General features: G+C 50.7%; 1 protein-coding gene across 1 annotated transcript in view; it reads right to left on the bottom strand.

The window, feature by feature from the left end:
- Positions 1 to 16,718, bottom strand: part of ZSWIM5 (zinc finger SWIM-type containing 5) — a 93,011-nt gene that overhangs the window by 76,168 nt on the left and 125 nt on the right. Inside the window, 2 exon segments of the mRNA XM_035537461.2 lie at positions 13,532 to 14,333; positions 14,336 to 14,443. Coding sequence (XP_035393354.1) covers positions 13,532 to 14,333; positions 14,336 to 14,443 — 910 coding nt within the window.

A 16,718-nucleotide genomic window follows, 5' to 3' on the forward strand; every position in this document is an offset into this window, starting at 1 on the left:
GTTCAATCTGTGCAACACAAAGAAGACATGCGTAAAACTGAGGTGAATTGCATGAACTCAGCCTTTGGCAATTCTGAAACAAATGAGTTCACCATAGCATTTATATTCCCATTTTCATTTTACACATATCCCATAGATCATAAATATACATTAATAACTGTAACACTCAAAGTTTACATTCAGCTGTAACATTTAGGATCAATACTCTTCAAATGACCTTTAACAGTAATGAGCTACCATAACACTGTCTTGAGGACTTTAAAATTTTTATTAGAAATACTTTATTACAAATGTTCAAACCTGTCTCCATGCACTTTCACACCCATACAAATACACTCCCACTATTAAAATTTTCCTTAACAAAATACAAGGCCTTTCACTGTTTTTGAAAAACATGCAGTATGAAAGTTTTAGATATTTCATATTTTCAGATGTTGGTGCTTTGTTGTTGTCTTTTTTTTTTTTTAAATCAAAACCCATGAACCAGGGGTTGAAAAAATCATCTGCTCTTCAAAGTGATAAATAGAAATTGTTCCCTGCTTGAACAGGATGGGACCAGGCTCCTGATCACCATAAGCCCTTAACATGGGAGGGAGGGCCACGCTGGCACCCCAGGGACGTTGCAGTCAGCATCCTTTTAAGAACTTGCCTTCAGTGAATACTGACACCAGGTTGTCACAAGGGCCCCACCCAAAGGCAGGCTGCACCCCAGTCTCCCAAACCCCTCATTTGGGGTCCCGTGGTGGCAGCCCCCTGCCATAGCCCCCATTTCTCCATCAGCTCCCACAGCAGCTCATTAGGGCCCAGGTAGGAGAGGCACCGTCTCTGCGGGCTCGTTGAGGCATGATCCGCAGCGGGCAATTCCCACTGCTTAATGACCTGAGACCGCCCGAGCAGCAAATGGGAAAGGGAATCTTCTCATTTGTTACCCATCCCCACGCCCTGATAAAAAGAATGATTACACTTTTAAGTTCAAACAATTCCCTGCAGTTGTAGTCATGTCATATCTAGATTGTCTAATTTACATGCATATTCATAATCCCTGTGTATTTAATTAAATTCTTCAATCCCTGGAGTGTCTTTCCTAAACAATAGTAATTTATCTTGCACAGATAAGGGTGCCCTCGATTTATTCCACTCTGTAGCTAACAGCATTTCCTTCTGATCAAGGGTAGGAAGCAAAACTCGTACAGAGGGAATCTTTAAATATATTTAAATTGCAAGATCAGCCTGCTTTTCTTTCTTTTTCTCTCACCCCAAGTTACCCTTTTAAATGATAAATAAATTCTCCTGAGTTCCGAGGAAAACCTTTCACCCAATGTCCTGATAACAGCTGCATGCCCCAAAAGCAAGAACGCATTTATCCAGCATGGTCCACAGGACATCCTCAGCACACACCTTTCACCGCAGGCTGCAAACTCGTCCATCACAGCCCATAGCAAATAAATCCTACAGTAAAATGTCACAGGAGGAGTTCCAGGATGACCAAGCCCTTCATCTTGCCAGCAAACATCCCAAGGCCCTACAATAGGGACGCTGGCCCTTTTGGGGCTGTTACTTGACCGATGGCTTCGGTCATCGCAGAGACAGAAAAGGCACCAAAGAGACGCCTTCTCCTCCAGAACATTAACCCCAATCATATATTAGTACAGGGAATTTAACTCTGACTGCAATTAGAAAAGTGTTAAAATATTTAGCAAAGTCAAACTGCTGAGAACATCATGATGAGGAAGGGAAAAGAAAAAAAAATCTGACGTTGCAACACTTTTTATTATTATTATTATTACACGGCTCTCCCAGACCTCATCTGCAGTTCCAGGACAGCACTGATGCCGGGTGGAGAAGTACTGATTTCCTCAAAAGCCCAAGGCCACCAGAGCCCAGCTCTGCTCCACCACCGCATCGCAACCGTGGCCTAACAACTGCAGCCCTGCACAGCTGCTTCTGGCTGACTCAACGAAGAGTCACCATCCTTTAAATCGGGTTGCTTACCCCTAGTGCGACAACCCTTTCCCAGAAGTAACAGGCAAGCCACGCTGCCCCACAAAAGCTGGGCTCAGCACGCTCCCACAGCGAGCGTCCCATCTGAAGGTGCTGTCCTCCACCGGTAACGCTGAGCCTGCCCACTGACACAGCCTGCAGCTGCCAAATCCTCTTCCCCAGGAATTTGTAGCTGGATTCAGACATTCCCAGCCTGTTACTTATTCTAATGCTTTCAGCCCTCTGGAGTACAGGGACATCCTGTCTTAAACCTGCCGAGGCTCATGCCAAGAGGACATCTGCTTGGAAGGCAGCCTCCGGCCAGGAGGGCTGCATTCCCGTCCCTGCAAGAGCCCAAACATGCCCTTGCACCCACAAAGCTCAGCCAGCTCTCAGCAGGGCCAGCAGCAAGGAAAGCCACCCAGGCAAACCACAGTTCCCGTTCCCACTTCAGAAGCCCTGCAGGGTTTTTAGACCTTGGAAACATTTCTTCCTACTCAGGGCATTTTTAGGTTAATCGTTCATCAAACCTCACAGTCCAGGAAGCCTCAGAGTGGCTGACCAGTGTGTGGGTGTGGGGACGGGTGGGGAGAAAAAAAAAACCTCAGACATCGGCGCTTCCCACAGGACTTGAACCACAGGCTCTGTGCTAAGCCAGGAGCCACCAGAAACGAGCCAAAAACCAGGCAGACGGGCAGCGCCGAGAGGGAAAAACCTCACTACTGCTTTGTGTCTCTTCCAGATACGGTGAGCACAGACAGCAAACGATCACTCAGCGAAAGCATCGGTCTCATTTTCAGGATGTTCTCCAAAAGGCAGCATTTCCATGTGAGAAGCAGCCATGCCAGCTAAGCCCTTCTGCAAATACTCACGGGTGCCAAGCTGTACCAGCAGTGATGGGAGAAGACAGTGATGTCTGCAGAGGGAACATACGACATTTGACCTCTCCATTTGCCCAGGTCCTTCTTTCCTAAGCTTTATTTTAAAGTGCATTATCCAAGTGCAAAAGCATTGGTCGTTTTGGGGAGCGCCCTCCAAATCCAGCTCACCTTACTTGTAAATTATTCCCACTCCTCCCACATCATCCCAGCAACAATGGTCAAGTGGTGACCAGAAACCAGCTTTCTGTCTTTTTCCCATATAACCAGTAACTCCCAAACTGGGAAGCTAATTTTTGTTCCCAATACACCTCACCTGCATGGGAACAGCCTGGCCTTGCCAATCGCTCTAAAGCAGCAGAAAGCAAGGGCACGCGCTGCTGTTTGCCATCCGTTTGCTGTGATGGTTTAAGAACCCACTGTCCTCGTGCTGCAGAGGACCGAGGTTTTTAACAGTGAAAAAAAAACTGAAAACAGTGCTCTGAAATTAGCAACCTCAGAAGCCAGCATCTGAATTTGCTCCTAGATCTCAAAACATTGGCTGCCAACAAGGACACCTGAAGGGGGTTTAGTTGAAGAACGTGACTTTAATCCAGTGGGACAGAGTCCATGCAGCTGAAGCACACCAAATGAAACTCAGAAGATACGGAGAGCTCGAGGAAGGGGAGGCAATGCACATTTCCATGCTATCTAGCAGGTTCTGAAGAAGAGCCATGGGACTAAGCTACACTCCACACCATTTCAGAGGGCATAGCTTAAACAGCACTCCAAACCCCACTGCTTCTTCTTGGGCATCCTCACAAGCGTCTGCTTCACACCTGTCATGGACAAGCAATATTTTCCACGGTGGGAAGCAAATGAAGAGGAGCAGCACACCAGAAACCACCAAGCTCCCCGTCACGTTTGGTCACACATCAGTCTGCTTTTCTCCCTGACAAAAAAAAAAGGCAGGAGCCTTTATGGTCCAGCATCATCACGAAGCCAAAGGAGCAGAAGAACACAAGTTGCCATCCCACCTTTCACAGCGGGTGTCTCCTTAAAAAAGGCACTCTCCTCTGCCATCCTCCAGTCTCTGGGAGTTATCTCCCAATGCAACAGGTCAAGGGACACAGGAGGAGCCACCACGTGAGGTGATGGCAGGGGACCATGCCAGGCGCTGGAGACATTTGAGTGCGGAATTACAGGGAGGGGGCACAGCGCTGCACCGCCACTTCAACCAAATATTCTCCTCACAATCAGCACTTGGCAACCCCATGGTGTCTTCAAACTACTAAAAGCATCTGCTAACGATGCCAGCTGACCTCAGACCCAGCCGACCTGCTGAGACCTCCGGAGAAACCATCTCTTTCGCTGTTCAAGTCTTCAGAGAGCACAGCCGAACCCAGCAACTTCCCCCCCCCCCAAAAAAAAAAAAAAAAAAAAAAAAGTATTTCAGAAGTGGAGTTTACAGCCTGATTTTTCAACTTTCAGGCCAGATGCCTCTTATTTTAGCAAGTATGTCAAATATGGCTAGTCCAAAATTTATGGATCAAATAAGAAAAGCTTAAAGAGGAGAGACTCGAGAGGCAGAAGACACTTTTCAACAGGAAAAAACGAAATGAAATATAAGATTTGCCTCAAAACGCAACAGACCCATGGGACAAATTAAAAAAGGAAACCATGAAATGCTTGCCCAACTCCTTTTTTAATTCTTACATCTGTTACTTTACTGTAAAGTTTCATCTACTGTGTATAATTAGATATATGTGTATATGTACATACAGATTTCTTTGAGATGTGTGTACAGTTTTTAACCCCAAAGAAATTCTTAACGATGCTCACTGGAAAAGAAAAAAAAAAAAAGAAGCTGCAATAAGAGCTACTGTGGAAGAAAGGAATAGCAATGACACACAAAGGTCTGAGGGATGCTGCATTGCAAACAGGCTTCAGCCTGTGCTCTACAGAGCAGCATGAGGAAGGCAGCAAGGAAACATCAGCCAATGGTTGCTCAGCTCCAGGAACATGATGAAGCGCTGAGATCTGGAAATGGGTTGCAAATCCCTGACATGGAGTAAATCCCAAGGAACCAGGGGCAGCAGTGTATATGCTGTATCCCATCACCATGCCTGCTCTGCTGCCCAGCTCAGCCCCAACCTGGGCCACTCAATGCTCCTGGACTGCAAAAATGCTGCAGAGGGGTTGCTGCAGGCAACGTGGCCCTCTCCAGAGGGCCTGGGGACAGGCCTTCCTATGGGCCTTCCCATCCTGACCTGACTCCTGCAAAACAGAAACCAGCCTGTTTTTGACTTGCTAGGAAAAGATGGAGGCCGCTGGGTGTTTCTTGATTCACGAGAGGGTTATTTACCCAGAGATAGGAAATAAAACCGAAAGAAATAAGGCTGCTGATTCCAGTGCTAAAAATCCAGCAATATAAATAGGTACCACTACAAGCCCCAAGGTCCTCCAAGAGCAGCCGTCAAATGCCATCACACTTCATGGTTAAGCACTGAAAATGTGCACAAGGAGGGAAGGAAACTGCATCCACTTCTATGGGAAGATCCAAGCACCCCGTGTTTTACCAGGGTACGGGAAGGGGCAACACAACTGCAAGTACCCCAGTGTCACAACCGCTGGGGATCCACCAGGATCCGCACAATGGACCCTCCTGGGAGAGGCAGACCTGCCTCGGAGCAGGAAGAAAACCAAAGCGCTAGGGAACACCAGGCGTCCACCAGTCGAGCTGCGAGCATGAAGTATTCCTCTGGAAACAATCAGGCTCCCTAATAACAGGGCTGCAGCCTCCGTCTGAAAGGGAGGGAGGAGGAGCAGGCGGGGAGAGAGGGACTCGCTGGATATTTATCCCATCCTCATCTTTGTGTTATCAGTACCCCGGTATCAGCATTGTTCAAAATGGCTGCTTAGATGGTTGCCAGCAGCAACAACAGAATCGGTCCATCTGCTGGCATTCTCTCTAATCCATCTCAAACACTCTTCTTTTTAAATGCACACAGGGAAAAGAAAAAAAAAAAAGTCTGCCTTGTACAAAGAAACAGAATCCTCCTATAACAGAGCCTTTTAACTAGATTTTATGCCACCCCTGTTTCCAGGACACACAGACAAAAGTTAATTTTACAATAAAAGAACCAGTGTAAGGTGCTTTTTTGTTATGAGATCAGAAAGCAAATGGAATTTGAATTGTCTGCAGTGGCATGTATCTGACAAAGATTAATTTAAACAGATATTGTCTCTGAAACCAAAGTCCATTGAACGGCTTCACAGCCCATCAACCATGCGAAAGCAGCTCCTCCAGCAGCACTGCTGACTCCACCACTTTCTTTAAAAATGGCTTAACCTGTTTCTTGTAAGATAAAAGGTCATATATAGTTCTATTTTACAAACCCATAATAGCCAAAGCCACACCAAGCAAGGACAATTGGAAGAAAATAATAAAGGGGGGGGATTTCCTCCCCCTTCGCAGACAGATGCTCGACACTCGCTGTGTATTTCTCAAAGTGCGCTGGCAGCGTGCGGTCCCAGCGCCACTGAAATATTTCAGCATCATTAGACTATAATAAAATCCCATGGCCTTTGCAGGTCGCTGGTGGGGCCTGCAGGAGCCCAGGGCAGCTTCCTGCAAACAGCACAGGACGCTCCCTCCAAAGACATATAAAGCAATGCAGGCCGTGCCGATCGAGACAGCTGCTCGAGCTTCAGTGTGACATGCACACACACACACAAAAAGCTACAGATAACCAAATCCTGCCATTTCTTTCCTTTTATGTTCCCAGTTTATAAGGAGCACCACGGGGAAAACACTACCAGGGAGTTTCAGAGCATTTGATACAGCAACAGCCCAGCTTTGGGAAAAGAATGAAGGAAAAGCAAAATAAAAGACGACAGCCAGAAGTACTTTTAATATGGTTTCAGTATTTTCAAGAGAAAGCTTCTGTACAAAGAACAGCCAATGAACCGTTACCAAAATAAACAACTGTCTTAAAAAAGAATTAAAAAATTATTTATCATCATAAAGAAAATCAAAAAAGATGAGAACCAGCGAGCGAAAGACAGAAAATACATTTGTTTTTCATTCTCCGGATACGCTCCTTTTAATTTGGCATCCAAAACCATTGTAATTCATTAATGCAAATTTTATTTATCTCAGGGATCCATTTGTTGCTCTGCCACTCCTCTGACAGGGCACTTGTCTTCATCAAGGGATCCAAGCAGCCGGGGCGCAGTGCATGTTGTCGCCTGCCATCGCTGCCCCAGAAGACACACAGCACTGGTGCCCCATAAAGGCTGTTACTGGTGTCCCCAGCAGTCACCCACGCCCTGCACAAGGGTGGCCAGGGCTTCTGGAACAGAGGCAGAGTCCATCCTGCACTTACCGAGGCCTCTGAGGCAGGGGGACCTACATTCCCCCCACAGTGAGGGGCTGCAGGGTACTGTCCCCAGGGGCAAACCAGCAACATCCCACTGGGGGAGACCCCAGGAGGGATGCGACTGGGATGTGGCATCCACTGGGGATGGGGGCTGCTTTCTGGCCGAGCAGGGGCCAGGGTGCAGTGCTGCCCAATTTCCAGGCTCACCTTCCCCTGGGCTTCAAAAGCCAAACCGACATACAACCAACCATATACACAACCTCTCCGAGCTGTCATCCCAGCAGGTCTGCCTCCTAAGCACATTTGTGGCTTTTGTTTTGAATGATGTGAGAAAAGCCAACGAAAATAAATAAAATTAATTTTAAAAAATGAAAAACGTACAACGCAACAAGTAAAAGCACGGGATTTTATTAATTTGTGCATTACTTTAACTGCACCATTTTACAAGGGCTAACCCCAATCCTGCACAAAATCCTAAGCCGTAAGCTTGAGACAAAAAGCAAATGCTCTTAAAATGCAGCACCGGAAAATCCTTTTGGAGAGAAATGTGGTGGTGTCATGCACAGGTGAATCCTCAGCATTTAATAAAGCACAGGCACAGCACCAACCAAATGGAATCTATTAATATTTAAACATCATGATTAAAAAAGAGTCTTTGAAAAATTGAATTTTTGCTCCTGGGACATTTCATTGTAAAAACATGAAGATGCATTCCCCCTTTGCATCCCCAAGTGAAGCACTACAAGCTGTTCCTGCAGGATCTGCGCTTTTCTGCAAGACATTATCAGGCCCATTCGCAGCTCCTGCTGCAAAGGCAGAAGTCAGGAGTCACGCATTAATGTCCTTCATGCTTGTTAATGTAGTATTAGCAGCAAGTATTAATGTAGTCAAGGCTCAGTGTCTTTCAGTTTTTCTTTTCATTGGGAAACAGACTGGTCTGTATCGATGCTGAGAAGCCACCTTCTTCCCCTCCTCTCACCCCTACAAGACCAGGGGTACGACAACCCCATGGCATAACCTCTTCAGGACAGCACTGAGGTGAGGGTAGGACACACCAGGAGTTTATTTAACAGCCTTGCAACAGGCATCCCACACCTCCAGCTCTTCGCAAGCAGTGCTTCAGAGCTGGGTAAAGTGATGTCCTGGCTGGCCTCTTGCTGAACACCCCTGTTCTTGGCTGCCTTGTGGGAGGGCGAGTCAAGCAGAGAGGGGAAACGCTGCAGCTCCTCCCGAAATCCCGCCTCGGCATCTTTCCAACGTGAGCAATTCCAGCCTTGAGTACAGTGGGCAGGAGGGGAAAAAACTGTATCACAGCTAAACACCAAGCTCTGCACGCCCTAAATGTAAAATCCCTGAAATTAAACACGTAAACCCATGAATTAACTCTTCCACCCTAATGCTAACAAGATTTTTTTTTAAAACATATTTCCAAAGAAAATTAAAAGCTGCCACACCACAAGAGACAATTCACAGCTGGATGTGACTTTACAGCTATATCAGATGAGGGAAATGCTAGACAAGCTCGTTGAAGTTTTCCAAAAGTTCTATCTTAGGTTTGAGGGAATAACCATAAAGCATCCGACATCAAAGCAAGCATCAAATAACAGCGAAGCACATTCCCTCACACAAAGCTTCAGAAACAAAGCACGCAGGCACATGTGTTTCACGTTACTGCAATTTTAGCACAGTTAAATATTTCCTAGGAGATTCCTTCTATATGTGACCAAAATTAAAATCCGCTGTAAACAACTCACATGCTGGAAGCAGAGAAGGCCAGTTCCTCACCTGGGCTAAGCATGCATTGCCAAGAGCGTAGGTAAGCTCCTGCTGCTGCCTGCTCAAGCCAGAAACCAGGACTTCAAACACGTTTCCTCTGAAAAGCTCTTCAAACTTATTTATTCTTAAAGCCAAAATTAAATGTTTTATTTCTCCTGTTTTCCTTTTTCCACTTTTTTCCTTAGCCTCTTTAAGCTAGCATCATTTCGCCTTGAGATAAAAAAAAGAGTCCCTGCTTCAGAGGTTCTTATATTTCAAAAAAAAAAAAAAAAAAAAAAAGGAAGACTCAAAAGCCAATAAATAAATCTGCTCAAGCAAACAAAAAAAAAACCCACACCCCAAGTTAAAATTCCAGCTGTCAAAGTTTTCCTAGCTCTCCCTGCATGGCCAGCAAAAACCTCTGGTGTTTTTCATCAGCTCCAATCCCAGTTTCAGTAACATAGTCCAGACCACACTCAAGAAATATCTCACCTATGAGGGAGCAGCAATAAACAGATCATAAGAATTAATGTCTAACAATCTTTTGTTTTAATTATGTATTTTAAGAAAAAATAATTAGAAATGGAAAGGGCATAATATATATTTAAAGCGTTCATCACGATAGGACTAATGAACCTCTGCCAACCCCTTTTATGTGGTCTAGAGTATTTTAATATACATGGGAGGATAATCCACCTGTAAAAAACAATAAACTAAAAATTAATTAGTAAATTGGAGACATGCTGTATGACAGCTACCCCACCCAAGAACCGAGGGCATACAGACCAACGGAGCTCCCTGAGAGCGTTCTGACGTGGGACGTTGGGTTTCAATGTGCAACCCAAGCCATGTTTCACGAAGCCCAGCGTGCTTCCAAACCCGCTCCTGCCAGACGCGATCTCACAACCAGACCCAGCTCCTTACATAAAACAAAAAGAGCCATAACCAGACCTAGAGAGCCCCACAAAAGTGTTTTCCCCAAAATAAACAGCTCTATAAAGAGGGAAACCATCTACAGTTTTAAAAACAACTGTATGCGGATTTAGCCTCAGCCCTCTAAGACATCACGGGTGAGGGAAACCAAACGCTTGCCTTCTCTTTTTGTCTGGGGGAAAAAAAACTAAAAGTACTAAAAACACCATGATTGTTTCTACCTCTGATGCTGCATTTCTACGGGTATCCATGCAAATGACGACTGACAGATGTTGAAAAAGTGGGTAAAACAGCAAGCTCCCAAACCAGCACTCCCCACGCTCCGGGCATCGCACCTCTCAGCGCACCCAGCAGGCTGCTGGAGCAGCACCCAGCAAGACAGGATTCAGGATTATCTGTGGGTTTGAAGACCAGTGTTTACAAAGGCAGTGCATTTTAAAGCCCTGCCTCATTGTTTCTCTAACAGCTCGTGTGAATTCTGCTCCAGCTGGCACACCAGGGCACGAGGGCTCATCGAAGAGCTCCCACTCCGTGCAGAGCAACGCCAAGCTCAATGCTTCTGCTGCAGGAACAAGTGTCCTTCCCAACAGTAATCATAAAAGCCATTAACAAGGAAAACTCCCCCTAAAACCCCTACAGACACTTGCCCACCCATACGCAGCCATGACAACTCAAGGGCAAACTGCATTATACTATATTAGGAAGCGCAAGCTAGAAACGTGAATTTGTTATGCTGGATAACAGCCTGCTGTCAAAATCCACCAAAGGTCTTTTCTGTCTCCAAGAACCCAAGAGATAATGGTGTAAAACTTTTGTTCATAAATATTTATGCGAGGAAACTTGTTAAAAATTAACCGCCACCGTTAAAGGTTTTGTATCCTTTAGGATTCCCGGCATGCAGCGCAGTCGCATGCTTTATATTAAGCCTGGCATTTCTGCATTCCTTTCCTGCATGCTTTTGTCATTTGTCTAAAAATTAAAAGAAAAAAAAAACCCACACACCACACACACACAAAGACGGGATCTGTACACATAATAATAAAGCAGTTTTTAAGAAGACAAAGATGCCTGTGTTCAACATCCAAGATCTTTCTTTGAGAAAAAAAAAATCAATTTAATGACTCCAGTGAGATCAGGGTTTAAGCCTCGTTTAAGTTTTACTAAGCATGAAGGAATTATTGGCTGATAACGTGGCATACATGTTTTTCTCAGACCTGCCAGCTCTGTAAGCGGGGGGCTGGGGGCGGACACAGGATGAGAGCCCTCTCCCCGCCACCTCCGAGCCCAGGAAGGCCATTCCACTTGGATCTTACTTGAACATTTTTCAAGTAGACTTTCCAACCACAGAGCGAAGGAATTTCACATCCGCACAATCCTCATTTTTTTGCAGGTCTGAGTCAGAAACGCAACTGCGCAAACATCTGATCTTTATTAGCAGCACCTCTCGGCCGCGCCAGCCTCAGGTTGCGATGCTCACGGCCATCCACGACAGAGATCGTTTGAGGGGAACAGTAGTTTTGATTTAGCGCTGGTGAGCATCGAGTAAGCCAGGGTTTTTTTTTTTTCCAAGTCATAATGGTTCCCATATAAGCCGACAACCGAGTTCCTATCTTAATTGCAAACACACGCACAGCCACAAAGTGTTTGCGTCTCCAGCGGCTGGAGCTCTTCCACCTCACCTTCCAGCAGCATCCTCGGGATGGATGTGGAAAGTTGGCAGAAGACCTTTCTGCTGCGCCCGAGGTAAACAGGCGGCCCTTCGGAGCGGTTTGCTTTATAAAAATCTCCCTCCGGCTCCACGCTGCAGGGGCTGTGATCAGCCCCCCAGTTTTGCCCACTCTGAAAAGAAACCGCACGTCCCCACGAGCATCACCTGCCTGCTTCTGTCCCACGACAAGCTGCGCTCCGGCTGACACCCTAAACCCACTGCTCGGAAGGAAACCCCATGGACGAACACCCCGTGCCCCCTTGGTGCTGCAAGGCCAGCAGCAAACACCTCCAGAACGCGCTGCTTCATCCACAAGCCTGCGTCTCGGAGGACAATGGGTGCCAGCTCTCATTTCAGAGCTCGGTTCAGAGATGCCTGGGGATGTGAAATGCCAGGGCTGGGACCATCCCTGTCCTCCGTCTCTCCCAAAGGAGCACGGGTGGGACAGGGCGCTCCGAAATGGCGGTGTGAATGACGGATGCCAGCGCCGCCGCTTGGGGACGGGGCGGCCCCGCATGTGTGTGTCCCCCCCCCCAGATGCCTGACCCCGGCGCTCACCCACGTCACGCACAGCATCGGCCAGCGCCTCTCCCCAAAAAACACCCCCAAAAAGAAATAAACACCCAAACACCCCAAAAAAGAAATAAAAAACCCCGCTACAAAATAAATAAATAAATAAGTAAACCCTTTGTGCGAAACCAGCCCCGGTTTTAGGTGACCTCCATCACCCGCTCCCACGGCGGCTGCCTATGGCAGTGACACTTTGGTCGGCTGTTTAATAAAACATCGCCCACCGTAAGCTATTTCCCCCCCCCCCTTATAATTTTGAAGTTCCCATGGAGCTACTTCTCTCCTAAAAAAAAAAATATTTGGTTTTTCGGTTTTCAAGTATTTTAAGCAGACTTGGAATAATTAATCGTCTTAACGCAGCCCTTAGAAAATATTAATTCACCCAAAAAAAGGGTATAATCATATCCTCAGAGAAAAACCTTTTGTGTTACATGAATCTTCACTGCGTCTCCTCAGAGGTGGAAGGAAAATTCTTCTGCTGTTTTCTATTTTCATGTCTCAACTGGAAAATGTTTTGATAATGCTCTTTTGAATGCAAACTGTACCGAATGTGATTTTTTTTTTCCTTCTTTTAGCAGTTTTTTTTTTTTTTTCCCCGAATGGAAGGAGGGCTCTTTAAATAAACACAGCCCAACTACCCGGCTCCCTCCAACCAAACCCACCCTTCTCCTCACCCATTCACGCCATACCCGGCGCAGGATGAATTTACATTCCACATTTGCAAAACAAATCCCTGCCTAATGTCGTTTTAATGGGCACACGGCACTGCAACCACTCGCGGGAACAACCGGGCGCGGGTTCGTTTATGCAAAACCCCCCCGAGCCGCTGCCCCTTCAACGCGTACCCGCAGAAAGCGGCTTTCCGATGGGGCCGGGGACTGGAAGGACGGGGCGGGGGGGGGGGGGGGGGGGGGGGGGGGGGGCACCACTGTTCCTCCTCCCCCTGCCGTTCCCCTCCAGGAGAGCCCACAAAAGCCACGGGAGCTGCACACGGGCATTATTCCCGCATCCCGCCCGCCCCAAATCAGCGCCCCGCCACTCCCCGCGGCGGGGCCAGCCCCGGGGCAGGCTCGGAATGAGGGGGGGGGGGGGGGGGGACAGAAGCGACAGCGTTTTCCTCGCAGCCCCCTCGGTGCCCGTCGGGGGAAGACCCCCGGGGAGACCCCCGGCCGTTCCCTACGGGGGGGGGGGGGGGCGACACAATGCGGTCCTGCCCCCGGGGATGCGCTGCGCCGGGAGGGGGCCGTCAAAGAACAAAACGCGGCAGACAAAAGGCTGAAGCTGTTCGGGGGGGGGGGGGGGGACACCGGGGACCGTGGGGGGGGGGTGTGGGGGGGGGCACTCACCGACTTGCAGCACGTTATCCACCGCGCCGGTCTCCAGCAGGCGGATGCCCCGGCGGAACGGCAGCCCCTCGCCGTGCGGGGCGGCGGGGGCGGCGGGGGGGGGCGCCGGGGGCCCGGCGGCGGGGCTCTCCTCGCCGGCCGTAACGCCGGCGGCGGGGGCGGCGGCGGCGGCGGGTCCCCCCCCCCCGGCGCTGGCAGCGCTACCGGCGGCGGCGGCGGCGGCGGTGGCGGGGGGGGCGGCGGCGCTGCCGGCGGCGGCGGCGGCGGTGGCGGCGGCGGCGCGGCCGGGCTGGAAGCTGGAGTACATGCAGATCTGGCGCTCGCTGCGGGGGAAGCTCCAGTAGACGATGCGGCGCTGGACGGGCTCCGGGATGCGCTGGAAGCGGCCCTCCACCCGCTCGAAGGCCCAGCTCCCCGCCACCCGCTTGGCCGCCGCGTCCAGCAGCGACTCCGGCTGCAGCAGGCTGCCCGCCCCGCCGACGCCCCCCGACGGCCCCGACCCCCCCGAAGCCGTCCCCGGTCCCGGTGCCCCCGCCGCAGCCCCCGCCGCCGGGCAGCAACCGGCCAGCGCCGCCGGGACCCCGCTGGCCCCCGCCGCCCCCGGCCCCGCGCCGGTCCCCGCAGCCCCCGGCCGGGGGTGAGCGGCCCCGGTGCCCCCCGCCGGGCACGCCCGGGAGCACAAGCGCTTAGGGCCCGGGGCACCGGCGGGCAGAGGCGGCCGGAGCAGCTCCTCTCCCTCTCCTCCCTCCGCCATGGCTGCGACCGACTGAGCCGGGCGAGGGGAGGAGAGACGGGGAGGAGGCACCGGGGCGGGGGGGACGGGGGACCGGGGGTGGAGACTGGAGGGGGTGGTCCCGCCGGCCCCGAGCCGCCCTCCGTCGGGGCGGGCCCTGCTGCGGCCCCCCGGGGCTCCTGCCCCCGGTAGGGGTCGGGGGTAGAGGGGCTGGAACCCCCCCGGGGGGGGGCCGAGGCACCGGCAGCGTGGGGCGGTGCTCCTGGAGGTGCCCCGGGCGGCCGGGGGCTGCGGAGGCTGCACGAGTCGCCGTCGGGTGCACGCCGGGTACCGCAGCACTGCTGCCATCCTACATCGGCCCCACAAACCCAGCGAGGTGGCTGCGAGCTGCCTCTGCTTCGGCTGAGCGTGGTGGCAGCACCCCCAGACCAGCGCGGCACAGGGCCGGTGCTGCCCTTCCTTCCAGGGCTGGGTGCTTTGATCCCGTGTCCAGCGGGGATGCCATCCTGGGGCTTCCCCCAGAAATACATCCCCCAGAAGTACATTCCCCAGAAATCCTTTGTCCCACCTATCTCCTATTCTATTCCTATCCCTATCCCTATTCCTATTCCTATTCCTATTCCAAATCTCCTATTTACTCTTACCGAAAGAGCAAGAGCACATTTCCTGGAATAACAGGGCAATACAAGTGGGGAACAGGAAATAATTCTGCACCTTTGCTATGCCACAAGACACCTCCTAGCCCAAGGTCTTCTTTGCAGGACTTGGAAGGAAGGAGCCAGGTCCGGGGTAGGTAACGCCAGCAGTAATGGTAATCAATGAAGGGCAGGAAGAGGTTTTCCTTGAAGGCTGAGGTGCTCCTCGCTGCCGTTCAAGATAACCAGTGCTAACAGGCAGCCTTGTTTACCTTTTCCCCAGGAACCTGCCCCAAGGCAGAGCAAGCCCTCCCAGTGAGCCCGCACGATACTGGGACACAGCCCCCGTCCTGCCCGGTCCTTACAGAGCTCAGCCCTTACTTGCCTCGTCCCAGATGGTGCCAATAAAGAGGATTTTTGACTTCAGCCCGAGCATGGATGTTATTCATTCCCAATGAGCTGACTCCTCACTGCATACATGTATCATCCAGGCTCAAATCAAAGCAAGGTCAGGGCAGTGGCTGGCCAGTCAGTCTCTGGGGGGTTACTGTGTTATTTCAAAGACAAATCAATCTATTCTTCCTTTCCCTCTTTGACCTAACATTAGTTGCTCTCCCCACTCCTCCCCATCTCTCCCTATCCCTTTCATTACTGCCTCGAATGTCCAAGAGGGGATTTCTCCTGCCCTGGAGAACACGGACAGATGTCTTCTCGTGGCTAAATGTCAGCCTCCCGCCCAGTCCCTGATGCTGCTCACAGGGCCAGGAACCAGCAACACCAAGAATTCACCCCACACTTTCATGAGCCTGGCCTTTTGCGGAGCCTCTGCCACAAACAGCCCCGGTTTCCCTCCCAGGTTTGAGGTTATTCGGGAAGGGTGCCCCATGCCGTGATGCACTGACTCCAGCTGCTGTGGGCTGAGTGTTGGTGTCATTAACAACACGCTGATTGCTCGTGCAGAGCATTTTAGCTTGAGTCCCCGGCTAGAAAATGTACAGCCACAGGGGTTGGAGCCCTGCTGGATATCACAGGAATGTCTCTAGGTGTCAGCTCACTCACAGGTCCAGGTTAAGCTGCAGGCGCTGCAGGGCAAGAAATCTGCCACAAACTGAATTTGAGCCCCAACGCAGCATCCTGCCAAGATCCTGCTCACTGCTCCCTGCAGGCTTTTGACACCTCTGCCTGCTTTGTGGCGGGCAAGGACAAGCGCTGGGAAGTCCCACATCAGCACATGCACCCCCTGGGGTGGCTGCTCTCCTCCCTCCCCACCACATCCCAACCCCGCCGCCAGCCCAAACGCCGCCTTTCCCTGGGCGTTTTTCCCTCTGTGTGATGCTCCCGAGCCCCTTTGACGTTGCTTTGACTCTGAACAGTTAACGTGGTGCCCTCGGTAACGTGGATAACGCCGGCTGAGCCTTGCAGAGATAAGGGCAGCGCTTTGCAGGACCCAGCGAGCACCAGGAAAGTCCTCTGCCGACAGATGAAGATATGCAAGCACAGCAGAAGCTTTATGGCCAATTAATGACTGGAAAGGAGCTAGATAGCAGAGTGCGGGCGGCTACCAAGCTCCAGCTCAGGCTACCCAGAGGATTTGCTGCTCTGAAGCAGCCAAGGCTGGGTTTATCGGCAGCCAAGCTCCCTGCCGCAGCCTCCAGCACTCGCTGGAAGGGAGCAGCCTCTGCCCTTCCCATGCCATGCTGCTCAGAGCAGAGGCAGCGAGGGCAAGGACACGGGCAGCGACCCAGCCACAGCTCCCTGCCTCAATGCACTTGGGAGCAGCAGGGTCTATCGCCCCAGGTATTTATCCCTTCACATCCCT

Source organism: Cygnus atratus, chromosome 8 (genome assembly GCF_013377495.2).
Source record: "Cygnus atratus isolate AKBS03 ecotype Queensland, Australia chromosome 8, CAtr_DNAZoo_HiC_assembly, whole genome shotgun sequence".
Lineage (NCBI taxonomy): Eukaryota > Metazoa > Chordata > Aves > Anseriformes > Anatidae > Cygnus > Cygnus atratus.